The 18,342-nt window shown below is 45.6% G+C and overlaps 1 protein-coding gene across 2 annotated transcripts; it reads right to left on the bottom strand.

Annotated features, from left to right (window-relative positions):
* Positions 1–265: 265 nt before the first annotated feature.
* WFDC13 (WAP four-disulfide core domain 13) lies at positions 266–14,772 on the bottom strand. Of its 2 annotated transcripts, none has more exons than XM_061437764.1 (4): positions 14,654–14,772; positions 11,949–12,099; positions 10,405–10,469; positions 266–726 (listed from the first exon to the last, which is right to left on the bottom strand). In XM_061437764.1, the coding sequence occupies exons 1-3, from the start codon at positions 14,739–14,741 to the stop codon at positions 10,427–10,429; spliced, it is 282 nt and encodes a 93-aa protein (XP_061293748.1). In that variant the 5' UTR covers positions 14,742–14,772; the 3' UTR covers positions 266–726; positions 10,405–10,426. The 2 variants fall into 2 exon arrangements, with proteins under 2 accessions (XP_061293748.1, XP_061293747.1); XM_061437763.1 differs by lacking the exon at positions 266–726 and adding an exon at positions 6,721–7,043.
* Between the last annotated feature and the right edge of the window lie 3,570 nt (positions 14,773–18,342).

Here is an 18,342-nt window from a genome sequence, read left to right as displayed (position 1 = left end):
GTCTCAAGCCTGGCTACTTCTCTGTTATTTCCTTGGCTCACAAGAAATCGGGGGCTTCCAAGTCCTTTCAGACTCAGGAAGGCAGTCTTCTTCCATTGCTTCTCACTGTCTAGGTGAAACAGAGCAGGACCCTATGCTCCTTCCACCACTGTCCTCTGCCTGCCCTTTGTCTGCGGAAAACTTCAGTCAAAGAATAAGTTTAATCAGAGAAATGAGAGCATGTGGAAACAAAGTAAAACAGTCCAGTGAGACCAAATGATGAAAATGTACTCATGAAGCATAGTCAAGGACCTTTAGTTCCTTCTCAAAGGATATAGATAATATTCTGAGCCATGTCCTGTCAGCTATCTATAAGACAGCTCACTAAAACAGCAGGTGGAAGAAGTCAACTACATGATGACAGACTGTACCCACGACATCAGCTGCTACAATTCTGAGAATTGGTCTCAAAGAAATTGGAACAAATGGACCCTGGAACTGAAGATTGCTGCTGCTGCTAAGTTGCTTCAGTCATGTCCGACTTTCTGTGACCCCATGGACTGTAGTCCCCCTGCAAGCTCCTTTGTCCATGGGATTCTCCAGGCAAGGATACTGAAGTGGTTTGTCATGCTCTTCTCCAGGGCATCTTCCCTATCCAGGGATTGAACCTGTGTCTCCAGCATTGGCAGGCAGCTTCTTTACCATTAGCACCATTGAGGAAGCCCTGGAACTGAAGATTAACTGCACCTAAAACAATCAAGAATGACACTGGTCAGACCACTGATGACCAGTTTGAAGATGACTGCCAGAGATCACTGTGCTGTTTCTGCATATAGCCCCCCACCCCGCCCTGCAACACCCCCCCACCCCCCCGCCACTTCTGTCTATAAAAGTTCTTGCTCCACTGGTTGCCAGTGGCAGGGGGGAAGTCAGCCTTTCGACAGATGTCCACCCTCCCCCTGAGTTGTCAGCATCTGAAATAAAGCAAACTTCCCTTTCCACCAACCTGGTCTGTTTATTGGCTTTTGAGCGGCGAGCAGCTGGACCCCACATGCCTTTTAGTAACATAGGCAAGAGCCTAGTGCCTCCCAATTTCAGGGAACACATCTCAATCTCTTCCAAGCACTCTTTCATGCTTCGCTTGGATAGCAGCAGTGGTAGGGAGTCTCATGTTTCTGCAGGTCTGCACTGGGCCTGGAATCTCTTCCCTTTTAGCACAAGTCTTAATACATCTATGAATGGTTAGTTTTTTTAAAAGTCTCTGACTGGGTGTGCTGGAGGGAAACACAGCATTCTAGATCTATGACATCCCTTCCAAAAACATATTCATGAACCGTCTCTATATTAAAGCTCTAAACTTCTCTCTGATGGCTGAAGTTGAGTGATAGTCATTGGACCATCTGACCACTTCTAAATGGCTTCCTCTTCAGATATTTAATAATTCTCTTTAGAATGAATGGGCACTCTTCAATGATTGTCTTTTTTTAAAAATTGAAGTATGATTCACCTGTATGTAGGTCAAGAAACAACAGTCAGAACCGGACATGGAACAATGGACTGGTTTCAAATTGGGAAAGGAGTACGTCAAGGCTGTATATTGTCACCTTGCTATTTAACTTATATGCAGAGTACATCATGCGAAATGCCGGGCTGGATGAAGCACAAGCTGGAATCAAGATCACCAGAAGAAAAATCAATAATCTAAACTGTGCAGATGACACCACCATTATGGCAGAACATGAAGAGGAACTAAAGAGCCTCTTGATGAAAGTGAAAGAGGACAGTGAAAAAGTTGGCTTAAAGCTCAACATTCAAAAAACTAAGATCATGGCATCTGGTCCCATCACTTCATGGCAAATAGATGGGGAAACAATGGAAACAGTGGAAGGCTTCATTTTCTTGGGCTCCAAAATCACTCGGATTGTGACTGCAGCCATGAAATTAAAAGATGCTTGCTCCTTGGAAAAAAAGCAATGACAAACCTAGACAGCATATTAAAAAGCAGAGATGTTACTTTGCCAACAAAGGTTCGTCTAGTCAAGGCTATGGTTTTTCCAGTATGGAAAAACAGTTTTTCATGTATGGATGTGAGAGTTCAACTATCAATAAAGCTGAGTTCTGAAAAATTGATGCTTTTGAACCGTGGTGTTGGAAAAGACTCTTGAGAGTCCCTTGGACTGCAAGGAGATTCAACCAGTCCATCCTAAATGAGATCAGTCCTGAGTGTTCACTGGAAGGACTGATGTTGAAGCTGAAACTCTGATACTTTGGCCACCTGATGCGAAGAGCTGACTCATTTGAAAAGACCCTGATGCTGGGAAAGATTGAAGGAAGGAGGAGAAGGGGATGATAGAGGATGAGATGGTTGGATGGTATCACGGACTTAGTGGACATGAGTTTGAGCAACCTCTGGGAGATGTTCAAGGACAGGGAAGCCTGGTGTGCTGCAGTCCATGGGGTCATGAAGAGCTGGACACAACTGAGTGACTGAACAGCAACAACAACATAATTGACCTGCAACACTATGTTAGTTCCAGGTGTGCAACATCAGTTCAGTTCAGTTCAGTCCCTCAGTCATGTCCGACTCTTTGCGACCCCATGAATTGCAGCACGCCAGGCCACCCTGTCCATCACCAACTCCTGGAGTTCACCCAGACTCACGTCCATCGAGTCAGTGATGCCATCCAGCCATCTCATCCTCTGTCGTCCCCTTCTCCTCCTGCCCTCAATCCCTCCCAGCATCAGAGTCTTTTCCAATGAGTCAACTCTTCGCATGAGGTGGCCAAAGTACTGGAGTTTCAGCTTTAGTATCATTCCTTCCAAAGAAATCCCAGGGCTGATCTCCTTCAGAATGGACTGGTTGGATCTCCTTGCAGTCCAAGGGACTCTCAAGAGTCTTCTCCAACACATAGTTCAAAAGCATCAATTCTTTGGCACTCACCCTTCTTCACAGTCCAACTTTCACATCCATACACGACCACAGGAAAAACCATAGCCTTGACTAGATGAACCTTTGTTGGCAAAGTAATGTCTCTGCTTTTGAATATGCTATCTAGGTTGGTCATAACTTTCCTTCCAAGGAGTAAGTGTCTTTTAATTTCATGGCTGCAGTCACCATCTGAGTGATTTTGGAGCCCCCCAAAATGAAGTCTGACACTGTTTCCACTGTTTCCCCATCTCTTTCTCATGAAGTGATGGGACCGGATGCCATGATCTTTGTTTTCTGAATGTTGAGCTTTAAGCCAACTTTTTCACTCTCCACTTTCACTTTCATCAAGAGGCTTTTGAGTTCCTCTTCACTTTCTGCCATAAAGGTGGTGTCATCTGCATATCTGAGGTTATTGATAATCTCCCGGCAATCTTGATTCCAGCTTGTGTTTCTTCCACTCCAGCATTTCTCATGATGTACTCTGCATATAAGTTAAATAAGCAGGGTGACAATATACAGCCTTGACGAACTCCTTTTCCTATTTGGAACCAGTCTCTTGTTCCATGTCCAGTTCTAACTGTTGCTTCCTGACCTGCATACACATTTCTCAATAGGCAGATCAGGTGTTCTGGTATTCCCATCTCTTTCAGAATTTTCCATAGTTTATTGTGATCCACACAGTCAAAGGCTTTGGCATAGTCAATAAAGCAGAGATAGATGTTTTTCTGGAACTCTCTTGCTTTTTCCATGATCCAGCGGATGCTGGCAATTTGATCTCTGGTTCCTCTGCCTTTTCTAAAACCAGCTTGAACATCAGGAAGTTCATGATTCACGTATTGCTGAAGCCTGGGTTGGAGAATTTTGAGCATTACTTGACTAGCATGTGAGATGAGTGCAATTGTGCGGTAGTTTGAGCATTCTTTGGCATTGCCTTTCTTTGGGATTGGAATGAAAACTGACCTTTTCCAGTCCTGTGGCCACTGCTGAGTTTTCTAGATTTGCTTGCATATTGAGTGTAGCACTTTCACAGCATCATCTTTCAGGATTTGGAATAGCTCAACTGGAATTCCATCACCTCCACTAGCTTTGTTCATAGTGATGCTTCCTAAGGCCCACTTGACTTCACATTCCAGGGTGTCTGGCTCTAGGTCAGTGATCACACCATTGTGATTATCTGGGTCGTGAAGATCTTTTTGTACAGTTCTTCTGTGTATTCTTGCCATCTCTTCTTAATATCTTCTGCTTCTGTTAGGTCCATACCATTTCTGTCCTTTTCGAGCCCATCTTTGCATGAAATATTCCCTTGGTATCTCTGATTTTCTTGAAGAGATCTCTAGTCTTTCCCATTCTGTTGTTTTCCTCTATGTCTTTGCATTGATTGCTGAAGAAGGCTTTCTTATCTCTCCTTGCTATTCTTTGGAACTCTGCATTCAGATGCTTATATCTTTCCTTTTCTCCTTTGCTTTTCACTTCTCTTCTTTTCACAGCTATTTGTAAGGCCTCCCCAGACAGCCATTCTGCTTTTTTGCATTTCTTTTCCATGGGGATGGTCTTGATCCCTGTCTCCTGTACAATGTCACAAATCTCCGAACATAGTTCATCAGGCACTCTATCTATCAGATCTAGGCCCTTAAATCTATTTCTCACTTCCACTGTATAATCATAAGGGATTTGATTTAGGTCATACCTGAATGGTCTAGTGGTTTTCCCTACTTTCTTCAATTTAACTCTGAATTTGGCAATAAGGAGTTCATGATCTGAGCCACAGTCAACTCCTGGTCTTGTTTTTGCTGACTGTATAGAGCTTCTCCATCTTTGGCTGCAAAGAATATAATCAATCTGATTTCGGTGTTGACCATCTGGTGATGTCCATGTATAGAGTCTTCTCTTGTGTTGTTGGAAGAGGGTGTTTGTTATGACCAGTGCATTTTCTTGGCAAAACTCTATGAGTCTTTGCCCTGCTTCATTCCGTATTCCAAGGCCAAATTTGCCTGACATAGTGCCTCAATATTTCTATACATCACAAAGTGATCAGTCTAGTTACCATCTGTCACATACACAGTTTTTACCAAACCATTGAGCATATTCCTTACTTTACATCTTATCTTTGAGATTCATTTATTTTGTAACTGAAAATTTATACCTTTTACCTTCTTCATCTATTCCACTCATTCCCTCACTGCCCTCCCTTCTGGCAACCACCTGTTCTGTATATCTATGAGTCTGTTTCTGTTTTGTTTCATTGGTTCATTTGTTTTTGGTTTAATTTTACTATTTCTTCTTCCAGTTTTATCAAGTTATAATTGACATGCATCACTGTATAAGTTTAAGGGGTACAGCAGAATGATTTGACTTACACACATCATGAAATGATTAGCACACTAAGCTTGGTGATGATCCATCATCTCATATAGATACTAAACTAAATGAATAGAAAAAAGATTTTTTCTTATAATGAGAACTCTTGATTTAATCTCTTAACAACTTTCATATGTAACATAAAGTGTTAGTTATATTTATCACATTGTACACTATACCCCTAGTAATTATTTATCTTGTAGCTGGAGGTTTGTACATTTTGAGTTCAGTTCAGTTCAGTCGCTCAGTCATGTCCGACTCTTTGCAACCCCATGAATCACAGCACGCCAGGCCTCCCTGTCCATCACCAACTCCTGGAGTTCACTCAGACTCATGTCCATCGAGTCAGTGATGCCATCCAGCCATCTCATCCTCTGTCGTCCCCTTCTCCTCCTGCCCCCAATCCCTCCCAGCATCAGAGTCTTTTCCAATGAGTCAACTCTTCACATGAGGTGGCCAAAGTACTGGAGTTTCAGCTTTAGCATCATTCCTTCCAAAGAAATCCCAGGGCTGATCTCCTTCAGAATGGACTGGTTGGATCTCCTTGCAGTCCAAGGGACTCTCAAGAGTCTTCTCCAACACCACAGTTCAAAAGCATCAATTCTTCAGTGCTCAGCTTTCTTCACAGTCCAACTCTCACATCCATACATGACCACAGGAAAAACCACAGCCTTGACTAGATGGACCTTTGTTGGCAAAGTAATGTCTCTGCTTTTGAATATGCTATCTAGGTTGGTCATAACTTTCCTTCCAAGGAGTAAGCACGTTTTAATTTCATGGCTGCAGTCACCATCTGCAGTGATGTTGGAGCCCCCCAAAATAAAGTCAGCCACTATTTCCACTGTTTACCCATCTCTTTCCCATGAAGTGATGGGACCAGATGCCATGATCTTCGTTTTCTGAATGTTGAGCTTTAAGCCAACTTTTTCACCCTCCTCTTTCACTTTCATCAAGAGGCTTTTTAGTTCCTCTTCACTTGACTTTATATATATATATATATATATATATATATATATATATATATATATATATTGGCTGTGCTGGGTCTTGGTTGCTGTGCGAGGGCTTTCTCTAGTTGCAGTGCGTGGGGGCTACTCTCTACTGGTGGTATAAGGGCTCTAGGATTTATGGGCTCAGTTGTTGTGGTTTGCCAGCTTAACCACCCCAAGATATGTGGAATCTTCCTAAACCAGAGATCAAACCCATGTCCCCTGCATTGGCAGGCAAATTCTTAATCACTGGATCACCAAGGAAGTTTGATAGCTGTCGTTTGAATAGGTCAACCTTCATGTGAGAGGACCAGCTCACTAGGTCAACTTGAACACACCTGGTCAACTCAGGTGATAAAGGAGACTGCAGAGTTTTCTGAACAATGTCTCCAGCTCTCAGGCAGGATTTATCAGGGATCCGCAAGTAAAGAAGGGTGTCACATAAGAGAGGAGTAGGATATGGAATTATGATACATTTATCTTGGGAAAAGTTTATTTGGAGGAGATGTGATTGGGGCAACATTGAATCGTGGGACTGGGTGACCACAAATTTCCAAGGTGGTAACATTTACATGGGACTCGAAGAGAGAAGCAACATCTTTCTTAGCTGCTGGAGGTTTAATAGAGAAATCGAGATCATTGTTAAATTAGCTGAGCTTTTCTTTGGTTTAATCACACAGTCTTTCAGGGATGGAGTGCTTTTCATAGATATGCCTTGTTCCATCTTAGAAGCTGTTTCAAACATCAGACACATGATACTGGTCTTTGAGAGCTAACGTATATGGAACCTAGAGAAAAATTTTTTAAGAAACATAAAGTTTAAGGTAGAATGTACACTTTGATTCCTTTATAAAACAAGAATTTTAGACAAACAAGGAATTGGGATTACTGAATAATAATAGTCACATTTTCCTTAGACTCTCTGCCAGGCACTGTGGCGTGTGCTTTTATCTGTCTCATCTCATTTTGTCTCATGACACAATTCATCTATTTACTGATGAAGAGGTTGGAGCCCTGAAGCCTTGGAGATACCCAGTGTCACCAGGTCAGCAAGTGCAGAGCTGGGCTGAGTCCCACAGCAGCCAGGATCCCTAGCCCTTACTTTCTCCTAGTCCCCCTTATGAACGGGATATTCCCACACTTCTTTTTTGCTTGTTATTCATTCTATTTCTATCTTCAAAATCAAATGTAAATGAGTCTTTAAGGAAAAGAATTTGCAAAACACCTGAGTCCAGACAAAAATTGAAACAGACAGCTCCATCTGAATGCTTCTGGATGCTTCACTGGGCTAGCCAGTGAAGATTTTCTTTGGGAGAAGAATTCATGAAATGTTAGGATTAGGCTACACCTTGCCAGCCTGCTTCTCATCCTCATTTGAAGTCAGAATTGTGTCCTCACTATGGGCTTCCTTAGTGTCTCAGATGGTAAAGACTCTGCCTGCAATGTGAGAGACCTGGGTTTGATCCCTGGGTCTGGAAGATCCTCTGGAGAAGGAAATGGATACCCACTTCAGTATTCTTGCCTGGAGAATTCCATGGACAGAGGAACCTGGGGGGTTACAGTTCACAGGGTAGCAAAGAGTTGGACATGACTGAGCAACTAACACTTTCAATTTCACTATGTGCAAGGCATGGTGTTGGATTTTAGGGTACCATGGCATAGAAATCAAACACAGTTTCTACTTTTAGGAAACTCACATTCTAGATAAAGAAAATACTAAGGTAAACAATTACAGTACAGTGTGATAAAGTAGAAGGTAGGACCAAGATGGAGAAGGCAGTGGCAACCCACTCCAGTACTTTTGCCTGGAAAATCCCATGGATGGAGGAGCCTGGTAGCCTGTAGTCCATGGGGTCGCGAAGAGTTGTACATGACTGAGCGACTTCACTTTCACTTTTCATTTTCATGCATTGGAGAAGGAAATGGCAACCCACTCCAGTGTTCTTGCCTGGAGAATCCCAGGGATCGGGGAGCCTGGTGGGCTGCCGTCTATGGGGTCACACAGAGTCGGACACGACTGAAGCGACTTAGCAGCAGCAGCAGGACCAAGATAAGGTTCCATGAAAAGACAAGAGAACCATTCTGTGTGGGGTGAATTGGTGAAGCTTCCATGGAGATCTTTTATTTAATATGAAACTTGAAACATGAGTGGGAGTTTGTTGAAAAGTGGGAGAAAGATATTCTGGGCAGAAAGAAGCTGGGGCATTGGCATAAGACCAAGTTTAGTGAGGCAGGTTTCTAAGCCTGAAAGGGCTTGGAAAGGAGTTATGAAGCCCGAGTTGACAGCTGGACGAAAGCATCAGTGGAAACATTCAGTGGAAATAGGAAGTGTGAAAATCTACTCAGCAGAAACGAACTAAGTCACCCACGGTGACAATCCTTTGGGCTTGTTACCCCAAGCCTCAGGTTTGTAATCTAGCTCCACCACTGACTGGTTGGCTAATGCTGAGATTATTACTTTAACGCCACAATTCTCGGTTTGTCTATAAACTGGGTATTATTGTTGCTGTGAGGACCCCGTGAGATGAAGGCATCATGGCTAAAAATGTTAGTTCTCATTGACTAAGTTGGAAGCCCTTGACAACACCCAGCAGAGCCCAGGTTTCCTGGAAGACTGTGACAGGATTTGCCTGGTCTATGCTATCCTCCATTCCCTGTCTCCACAGGAAGCTCAACACTGCCTTTTCTGGGAATAAGATCAGTATTTTTTTTCAGACTCTCACTGGTACTACCATCTTCTACCTTGCCTGAACTTCCCAGCCAACAATGGGGTCTCCACAGTAGGAACTGTCAGTTGAGAGGAACCATTCTGCAGAGGACAGGCTGCAGGATTGGGGAGAATAAACACTGTGACACAAGGATCTAACAGATCTGACAGTGAATGCTGTATGGGTCCTGGATTAGGTCACAGAGTTGATGCATTGGTTGCTGGCCAGTGTGTGACTTGGGAAGTTAATTATTATTAGGTGCAGAGGAAGTTAGCATGGCTGGCTCCTCAGGACCTGAGCGACTGTGGTGACATGCACTTCAACACCTTCACTGGCCTCTGCTCGCTACCATTTTTCTAATGAGTGCAGGGTTTCTAAGCTGAATACCAAGGTTTTAACTTGGAAACTTTGTTGACTTCGGAAGGGCTGTTAGAAGACCCTAAGCTCCTCATTTCCCCCCAGACAGCCTGAAAAAAAAATGCTACCAAGATGTGAAGTGAAGTGAAAGTCGCTCAGTAGTGTCTGACTCTTTGTGGGTAGCCATTCTCTTCTCCAAGGGATCTTTCCAACCCAGGAATAGAACCTGGGTCTCCCACATTGCAGGCAGATTCTTTACAAGCTGAGCCACAAGGGATGCTCCCAAGGTATGAAGAGTAGCTTTCTTTTTATGGTGGAGTTACAGAAGACTCCATTTTTCTCCCTTTTCTTGTAACATTGGTAAAATAATAAAGATAATCCCCCCCCACCCCACTCCACACACACACCTTTTGCTTTGGCCAAGCTGCAAAGCATGTGGGATCTTAGTTCTCTGACCAGGGGTAGAACCCGTGCCTCTTGCAACAGAAGTGTGGAATCTTAACAACTGGAATGCCAGGGAAGTCCTCCCCCTATTTTTTTTTTTTTTAAAGAGGAAAAGCCTGGAACCCAGAAAGTGTGAGTTGCTGGCAACTTCTAACCTATGCAGCGTCTTTACAATGACCAGGTTCTTCCATTCCACCTGGCCTCGTGTAATCCTCACAGAACCCGAGGGACATGTTTGCTTGTCTTTCCCATGGGGAAGTGGATGGTCTCAGAGACATAAGGTGAGCTGACCAAGGCCACACAGTGTGAAGGGCTCAGCTCTACTCCCTGCCCAGGGCGCTATCCACCCAGAGGCTGGCAGACCCGGGTCCCTGGCATAGATTCAGATCTGAGTGTCCTGAGTTCCCCTTGGGCCATGACCCAGCCTCCTTTGCTGATCTGTGTTGCAGAACTGACTCTGGACCACATCCTGCCCCAGGGAGTGAGGACATAGCCCCAGGAGGGGAACAATCGAGGTGGGGCCATCAGCGACAAAAGGCTCTTCTGACCTTCTGGGAATCTGTGAGTCCCCGGAGAGGCTGGAGAGGGAAAACTGGAGAAAACTTGTCTGGGGAAGCCCAGGCCCAACCCTGATACTTACAAAATGCTCTGGGAAATAGGCCTCACTTGCCAACCCCGTTGTTTCTTAAGGTTTTGGGTTTGGGTCTGTAGAAGAAAAATATTTTCAAATGTTACCTGATGAAGTTTTTTTCTTAGAGATATCATTTTAAAAATTTCCACTACTTCCATGATTGAAACAAGACCGTGAAGCTAAGTCCTCATGTCATAGGGAAAGTGGAACCTCAGAGAACCCAGAGAACACAGAGATTCAGACTTAGGCTTGTGCCTTCCATGGTGGAGCCTTGAAAGATGTTGAGCTGAATGGTAAGGGCCAGTCTTGAGAGAGAAGTGATTGTCTTATCACTAAAATTTCCTGAGTAATTATTATGTGGCAAAGGGCTTCCCTGGTGGCTCAGACAGTAAAGAATCTGCCTGCAATGTGGGACACTTGGGTTCGATCCCTGGGCTGGGGAGATCTCCTTGAGAGGGGAATGGCTACCCACTCCAGTATTCTGGACTGGAGAATTTCATGGACAGAGGAGCCTGGCAGCCTATAGTCTTTGGGGTCACAAAGAGTTGGGCATGACTGAGCGACTAACACTTATACAGAAAGGAAAAAAGATAGTATTATGTGGCAAGCAATGTTTTTAGAGATTGTCTGGATTTTCTACTTTAACTTCACTTTTGCTATTTCAGTTTTACAGATGGGGAAGCTGTGGCCCAGATAACTCAGACAAGAAGTGGTGAAGCCAGGATCTGGGTACAGAGATCTAGTTCTGGGCTCATATTTGATCACTCTGGACCAAGGTCCTATGTGGGCTACTATGCCCAAGGCAGGAAATGCAGCAGAGAGTAAGATAGTTTAGAAGCTCACTGGTTATGTTTCCTGTCTTGTGGGTCTCTTGAGAGCTTGTCTGGACCTCCATAACCACCATACAAAGATGGGGAAAAAAAGAGTCCCCATTTTCTGCATGAGGAAATGAAAGGCAAAAATAGGGAATTGTCCTACTCAAGGTCACAGAAAGACATGGTTGCAAGATAGGATTAGAAACCAGACATTTCATCGGGCCTGTAATACCCTTTCTCTCTTCTGGGAGTTCTCCCTATTCAACAGAATTGGGGCCAGTGATGATGCCTGAGCAAGTAATCAGAGCATCCGTTGTACTGGAGCATCTGCAGAACCCAGGAACACTGCTGGGGGTGGGTGGTTGGAAGTGTGGTGTTTGGTAAAAGAGTGTGAGCAAAACCAGAGAACAGAGTTACTTTGGGATTCCAGTGATGCAGCTCCAGATACAGGGTTCCAGAGTATGGATTCTGAGACAGGTCAGTGGATGGAGGAGTTTATCAGAGAGGTGTATTCAGAGAGACAGATATAGAGATTGACAGATGTGATGATAGGGAGAGAATGATTATGTAGTTCTTGAGTGGAGGAAGGCTCCATCAGGACATTTATGGTAATTATTCTTGGTAAAGAGAAAGAAATGGTAGAGAGAAAGAGATCCATCATCGTGACTGGTAAGAGACTCTTCTATTGAGCTCTCACCAGCAGTGCTACGGTCAGGGCTGGGCAGGAGAGGCCCTTACCTTTTGCGGTTTACATCTTTGTTTAATGTACAGACTATACCACAGAAGGCAGAACAGCACTGAAATCCTGGTTGGCAATCTTCCTGCAATGTGCAGAAATCAGTACAGTTTTCTGGGTCTGATCGGCAGGGTGGAGGTTCCAAGATATACCCTGGAACACAGTAGGAAAGAGAAGCCTGGAGTGACATTCAGAACTCTACAAGTCCAAGGAACTGCCAGGGAACCAGGCACGCTGATTCCCCCTAGTGTGGTCACAGGGAGGTAGAATAAGATTTTGGGGCCGAGAACTCTTTCCATCAAAGACAGAGTTTGGGAGAATCCTGCACATAGGGGTCACTCATCATCCTTAGATCAAATGCTAAGTCCCCATTGGCCCTGGTTGAGTCTGGTTCAAGGGAATGAATGGCATATGTGTGTGGGTCCATTTGTACTGATTCATTGTGTAGACTCAAATAAACAATAGTTTATCCTAGGGTTTGACCTAACATGTTATTTGTGCATAGGAAGAATGAGTAAAAGGGATGATTTTTGAAATTGATGAAGACCGCTTAGCACACTCAAGTTATTGGCATCAGAATGCTAGAACCCAAATCTCAAATGAGTTCTGGGGATGACTTCTTTCATGGGAAGAAGGATGGGTATTTCAGAACGGGGTGCAAAGATCAGCTGGTCATCTTCCCAGGTCTCTAGTGATTGAGAGGTCAGAGTTCCATGGCCCCCCCACTTTCTATTGTTGGAGAAGAATAAGTAGACATTCCTTTACCCCATCTACCAGAAATTAGATCAAAGCCAAGAGCACCTCTACCAGGGGATCCTGCCCCAATGCTCCAGCTCACAATATTCTCTCTGTTCCTGAACTCTAAGGCATTAAGAACGAACCCATTAACTCCTTTAGTCAAGCCCTGCCAGATCTTAATTTTGTCCCTTTTGACTTGTCATAGGAAGAGCATTCTGTAAGTCTTTGTTGGTTTACTGCTCTGCAGGTATTTGCAATTATAAGGGGATCTGTAGGATATCATGCTGATCTAAAAGGAGTAAGTGGTGAATGAAGCTGGGGCTATAACAGTAATAGCAAATGACACCGGAGATGGTGAGTAAGAAGCCAAGATCCAGGCCGATGACAGTTCGGCAGAGACCAGGGCTTCCCTAGTAGCTCAGACGGTAAAGCATCTGACTGCAATGCAAGAGACCTGGGTTTGATCCCTGGGTCAGGAAGATCCCCTGGAGAAGGAAATGGCAACCCACTCCAGTATCCTTGCCTGGAAAATCCCATGGACAAAAGAGCTTGGTGGGCTGTACAGTCCATGGGGTCACAAAGAGTTGGACACGACTGAGTGACTAACACACAGTACTCAGTACTCAGCCTGTCATCCTTTAGCTCACTGGATCAGTGCAAGAAATTGGGCTTCCCTGGTGGTTCAGTGATTAAGAATCTGCCTGCCAATGCAGGGGTCACGGGTTCAGTCCCTGGTCTGGGAAGATTCCACATGCCGCGGAGCCACTAGGCCCTATCACCACGACTACTGAGCCCGTATGCTGCAACTACGAAGCCGGTGTGCCTAAGCCTGTGCTCCACAACGACAGAAACCACCGCCACAGGCAACCTGCGCACTGCGATGGAGTAGCTTTTGCTTGCTGAAACTGGAAAAATCCCTCGTGCAGCAATGAAGACCAACACAACCAAAAACTTAAAAAAGGAAATTGGAGCTGATCCCCACTTTGGAGAGCTTGGGGCTCAGTGGAACACTGTGGGAAAAGAGTCCATGAGCCAGGAGTCTCAGAGAGGTTGACCTTCTCAAGTTTTGCTTCCTTTTCAGGGTATCTGGTCCTAACCCCAATATGGTACTTACCAATCTTTCATAAAGCCTCCGTGTCTCCCTTTCCTCAAATTTTAGTCTTTGGTTTTCCAGCTAGCCCCTATCCTGGATACCCCTGTTTTCTTGCAGTCTTGTTTAGTCCTTGGTTAAACCTGGACTCTGTCTCTGAGAACCTAACATAGGACCGTGCCTCCCTAGGTACATGAGACAGGACACTCAGTCCTCTCTTGAGCCGGCAATATTCTGAAGCTACGTCTCCTATGGAGATGTGCAGGGATAACGAATAACAGCTGTGGCCAGAGCTCTTATTTGGTTGGAGCTAGGCAACAGTGGCTGCAGAGATGAACCTGACACCTTCCCGTGGATGCTAATCACTGATACCTGTGCAGGCACCTCTGAGCATTTAACATGGGTCATATAATGCAACACTTTGCTTCCTTTCCTCCCAAAATATCCTCTGAGGCTAAGATTATGTTGGTCGCAGGTTGAATTCTGCCAACTTAATTTTCCTCTCTGTTTCAATGCTTGAATAGTTGGCCCAAGCATCCATGAAGAAGCTGGATGATGGAGGTGATAACATTGACAGTAGTTAATACTTACTGAGCACTTACCCCGGTTCAGCAGGGGCACTCTATGTCTACATGCATAGTCTCCGTTTCTTCTCCCAACTACCCCACTATTATTCTATCCATCACAAAGATAAAATCCACTCTACTTAAGCTCACTCAGTGTGAAAGAGAGCAGGGATTCAAACCTAGATCTTGCTGACAATAAAACTTGGACTCTTGAACACGAAACTGTATTTTTTCATGAGATGTACCCATCCCTCACATCCTCTCATCTGTCCAGATGCTTCTTCCCTCCCCTGGGACCAGACCCAGCACCTACTCCTAAAATGTTGCTTGGGACTCCCAGACACCAGCTGCGATGCTACGTGAGTCAACAGCAGGAGCTGGAGAAACAGCGCAGGCTTCATGCTGCTGGTAGGATGGGTGGGCAAGTCCTGGTCAAAGCTGTGAGCAGGCACAGCTTAGAACAGAAGGCAAAGTGAAGGCAAGGAGCTGTGACTGCCTTACACCGTGTCCACCAATCAGGAGGCTTTGGCAGAAATCGGGGCACCTCCCAACCACGCCCACTGCAGGGCCAGGTAGCATTTTCAAATCCACACTCTCATCACCCCCCTCATCCTGACCTTGTCAGGTTTCTCATCTATCTCTGTCTTGTTAATATCCTTTCACAAAGTTTTAATAAGTTCTTCTACGTAGAGTTCTGGCTTGTCTTTGTTATATTTATTCCTAGAGGTTTGAACTGTTAAAATTGTAAACAGCATCCTAACTTTTTAATTATTCCTTTTCGTTTGCTGCTAATGTAGATACATGACTTTTGTGTATTGATCTGTAGCCAGTTATCTTGATAAACTCTCGCATTGTTTACCGTAATATCTTGATGTGTTCTTTTCAGTGTTCAATGTATTCAACATCATCTGCAAATAATGACAGTTGTATCAGTTGTATTTTTCCTCTTGGAACTTTATTGCCCCCTCCCTTTTTTTTTGGTACACTCTGTGGCATGCAGGATCTTATTTCTGCAGCCAGGGATTGAACCTCATCCTCTGCAATCCAAGGAGGATTCTTAACCACTGGACCATCAGGGAAGTTCCCATCATTTCTTTTTAATGATGATAACATTTAAGATGTATTCTGTTAGGAACTTTCAGGTATATAATACACTAAGATTAGTTGTAATCACTAGGCTGTACATTCCGTTCCCAGAATTTATTAATTTTATAACTGAAAGTTTGGACCATTTCCCCAAATCTCCTCTTGTCCCCCAACCTCAGCTCCTATGAACCACAATACTACTCTTTGTTTCTATGAATTCCGTTTTTTAGATAACACATATGTGATATCATTTATCTTTTCCTGTCTGGCTTTTTTCACTTATCCTAATGCCTCAAGTTTCATCCAAGTTGTAATCAATGCCAGGACTTCCTTCTTTCTCGTGGCTGAATGATATTCCATCATATATATGTATCACATCTTCTTTATCCAGCCACCTATGGTTGGACTTTGGTTGTTTCCGTATCTTTTAAACTATGTTCCTTCTTTAATTTCTTCTGTAAATTATTTTATAAAAAAAAATAGACCTACAGTTTTTTTTGCAGAAAAAATGGTCTGTTTACAAAAGGAGAAGATTAGCTGTGAGAGGAGGACCGTCCCTGTAGCAGCCCCAGTGCCACAGGAGTGGGCCGTGGTGAGGGGCAGGCCACGTGAGGTGCAAGAACTCCTTGCTCTACCCTGGCTTGGCCAGGAGAGGCAGCGAGGAGCCCAGGATCACCTTCCTTTCTCCTCTTCCCTCTCCCCACTCAGCTCTCCAGGGGAGTCCCGGCCAGAAGAGGGCTCACCACTCTGGCCAGAGTCATGAGAGCCCAGGCTCTGCTGCCCATCCTGCTCCTCTGCGTTCTGCTGCTGCAGGCCCCAGGAGGGCAACACAGCCAGAAGACAAACCGTAGGTGGTGGGGGAGGGGGCGGGAGGGGGCGGGGGAGGGGTGACCCGTCCAGTCTAAGGAGGACCTGGGAGTTCGAACTTTCCGGCACATCCTATTCGGTCGGACCACAGCACTGTGAAGACTCTGGTTCTTCCCAAACCACGGCCCTCCAGCCTCTTTATCTGGCTCTGGGAAGAGTGATGAGGGGGTGGAGGGGGAAACTGCATCTTTTCATTCCCCATCCCTCAAATCCAGAGACCTGTGGTACCTACAACAGGGAAAGATACACCTGAGCGAGAATCAGGTGGGAAAACAAACAGCTATTCTTTGGTTTATGCACACAGGTGACAGGTAAACATTCCGAGACATTCAGGGGAGCAGGTGTAGAATGAAAGTACGTGGGAGAGCAACATTTGGGGTGCAAGGGTCAAGGTAAATTTATCTCAGAGGGAGCAGGATGCTGAGAGTGGAAGGGAAACACTGAGGGTGCTACTTTGCTGGGAAGCGGCAGGGATGGAGCAGACAGTGGCAGCATGAGAGGAGAGAGACAACGAAGGGGCAAGTTCATCTTCCTCTCTGGTCCCCACGGATTGTGGAGAGAGGGGAGAGTTAGCAGGTCATCCTCGCCTTTGTGGAGTTCTCAGGGATCAGGTGCAGGTTCTGTGGAGGTGACTTGGCCAAGGCCATGACAAATATGGGAGACGGAGTCCTGTTGCAGGATTATGGAGAGAGTCCAGGAAGTCCAGGCATCGAGGTCTATTGGGGAAGAGTAGGAGGAGTGGATTTAAGATACTACCCATCACCAGGATCTGGTGAAGGGCGGAGGTGAGTTCCCTGAAAAGTCCAAGTGTCTCCTGAGTAGATTTTGAGGTCTCAGATCTCTGGGGGGCTTTCAACTCGAGAGGAGTTCTCTGAGAAACCTGGTTCCATTGACCCTGCTTCTGCTCCTGCTCTTTTTAGATCTCAAAGCTAAAGCCTGTACGAAGCGGCCCACGGAGTTTACTTGTGGGAACCACTGTTCATACTTCCAGCACTGTCCACAAAATACCATATGCTGTTCAACCTTCTGCGGGAACATTTGCATGAACGTTCTGTGAGTCAGAGAGCCTGGGGCCTTACATCTTGCCCCCCCAGCCATCTCCGCAGACACTGTACCTGCGGCTGAAGATAAGGACCTGACCCTGGACACAAGGATATCAACAGGAATGCCACCCTGTCCAGCCAGTATCTGAACAACCTGTCCCTGTCAAATAAACCAGAACGAATGTGGAAGGGCCTGCCTAGTTCACTCCCAGTGCCTGTGATCATGGAGAACCCGGCACAGACCCCAGAGGGCCCCCGCCTTTCTGGGTCTGGGTCTCTGATCTCTCCTCTTGTCAAGCTTCTCTGCTCCCCCTCCCCACCTCCCCCTGCTTCCCTGCCAGCCCCCCTGTTCCTCTGCTCACTGAACCGGGACTCCTGGGGGAGGACCTGCTCGTGTGCGGCACCTCCTGGTCCTCAGGAGAACGTGCCTCGCCCGGAGCCACAAAGGGCCAAGTTCAACATGACATGCCGTGAGGCTAGACCCTGGGGCACAGAAGGGGAGGCCCCCGAGAAGGACTCTTCTTAAACTTGGTCCACCCCCATCCCATCCTGCTCATCGTCCTTGAGAGGCTCAGGTCACTGTCTCTTTGCAACAAAGAAAGTGAATCCCAAGTGAGATGACATGTCCAAGGTCAAAGGAGAGGGAGAAGTTGTGGTCTGCTTGGAGGAGGAGCTTTCCTCTGTGCTCCCCTCTCTGCATCCCAGTGGGACGGTCCACGGGGAGTGAGTCCTGTGCTGTCCCCACTCCAGCAGCACCAACAGGCTGCTTGTGGAATGAGGCCTGGCTGCGATCCCTGAGACTCCAGGCCCTTCCTTTAACTGTGCGGTCCCAACCTTTCCTTATGGCCTCATCTTTCTTCTTTTTTTTAATCCAGAGGGAGGAACAGTTGGTTCAGGGTGATGTGACAGGATTAATTGGCACAGGATGCCTTGGGTCTTGCCCCTGATTTCATGGTGAGTCAGTAGAAATTCCTCCCTGGGGTCCAGAGTCCCTACTACTCTGTAC

The sequence above is a fragment of the Bos javanicus genome, chromosome 13, assembly GCF_032452875.1.
Source record: "Bos javanicus breed banteng chromosome 13, ARS-OSU_banteng_1.0, whole genome shotgun sequence".
Classification (NCBI taxonomy): Eukaryota; Metazoa; Chordata; class Mammalia; order Artiodactyla; family Bovidae; genus Bos; species Bos javanicus.
This window is presented reverse-complemented; position numbering and strand designations above follow the sequence as displayed.

Bases quoted from the DNA above. Each gene is read 5' to 3' on its own strand.
- WFDC13 (XM_061437764.1), bottom strand. From the start codon at position 14,741: ATGAAGCCTGCGCTGTTTCTCCAGCTCCTGCTGTTGACTCACGTAGCA. The intron at 12,100-14,653 runs GTAGGTGCTGGG...ACTGTGTTCCAG, and splicing joins TCCCAAGCAACATTTTAGGA to GGTATATCTTGGAACCTCCA. The intron at 10,470-11,948 runs GTAAGGGCCTCT...TTTCTTCTACAG, and splicing joins AAAGATGTAAACCGCAAAAG to ACCCAAACCCAAAACCTTAA.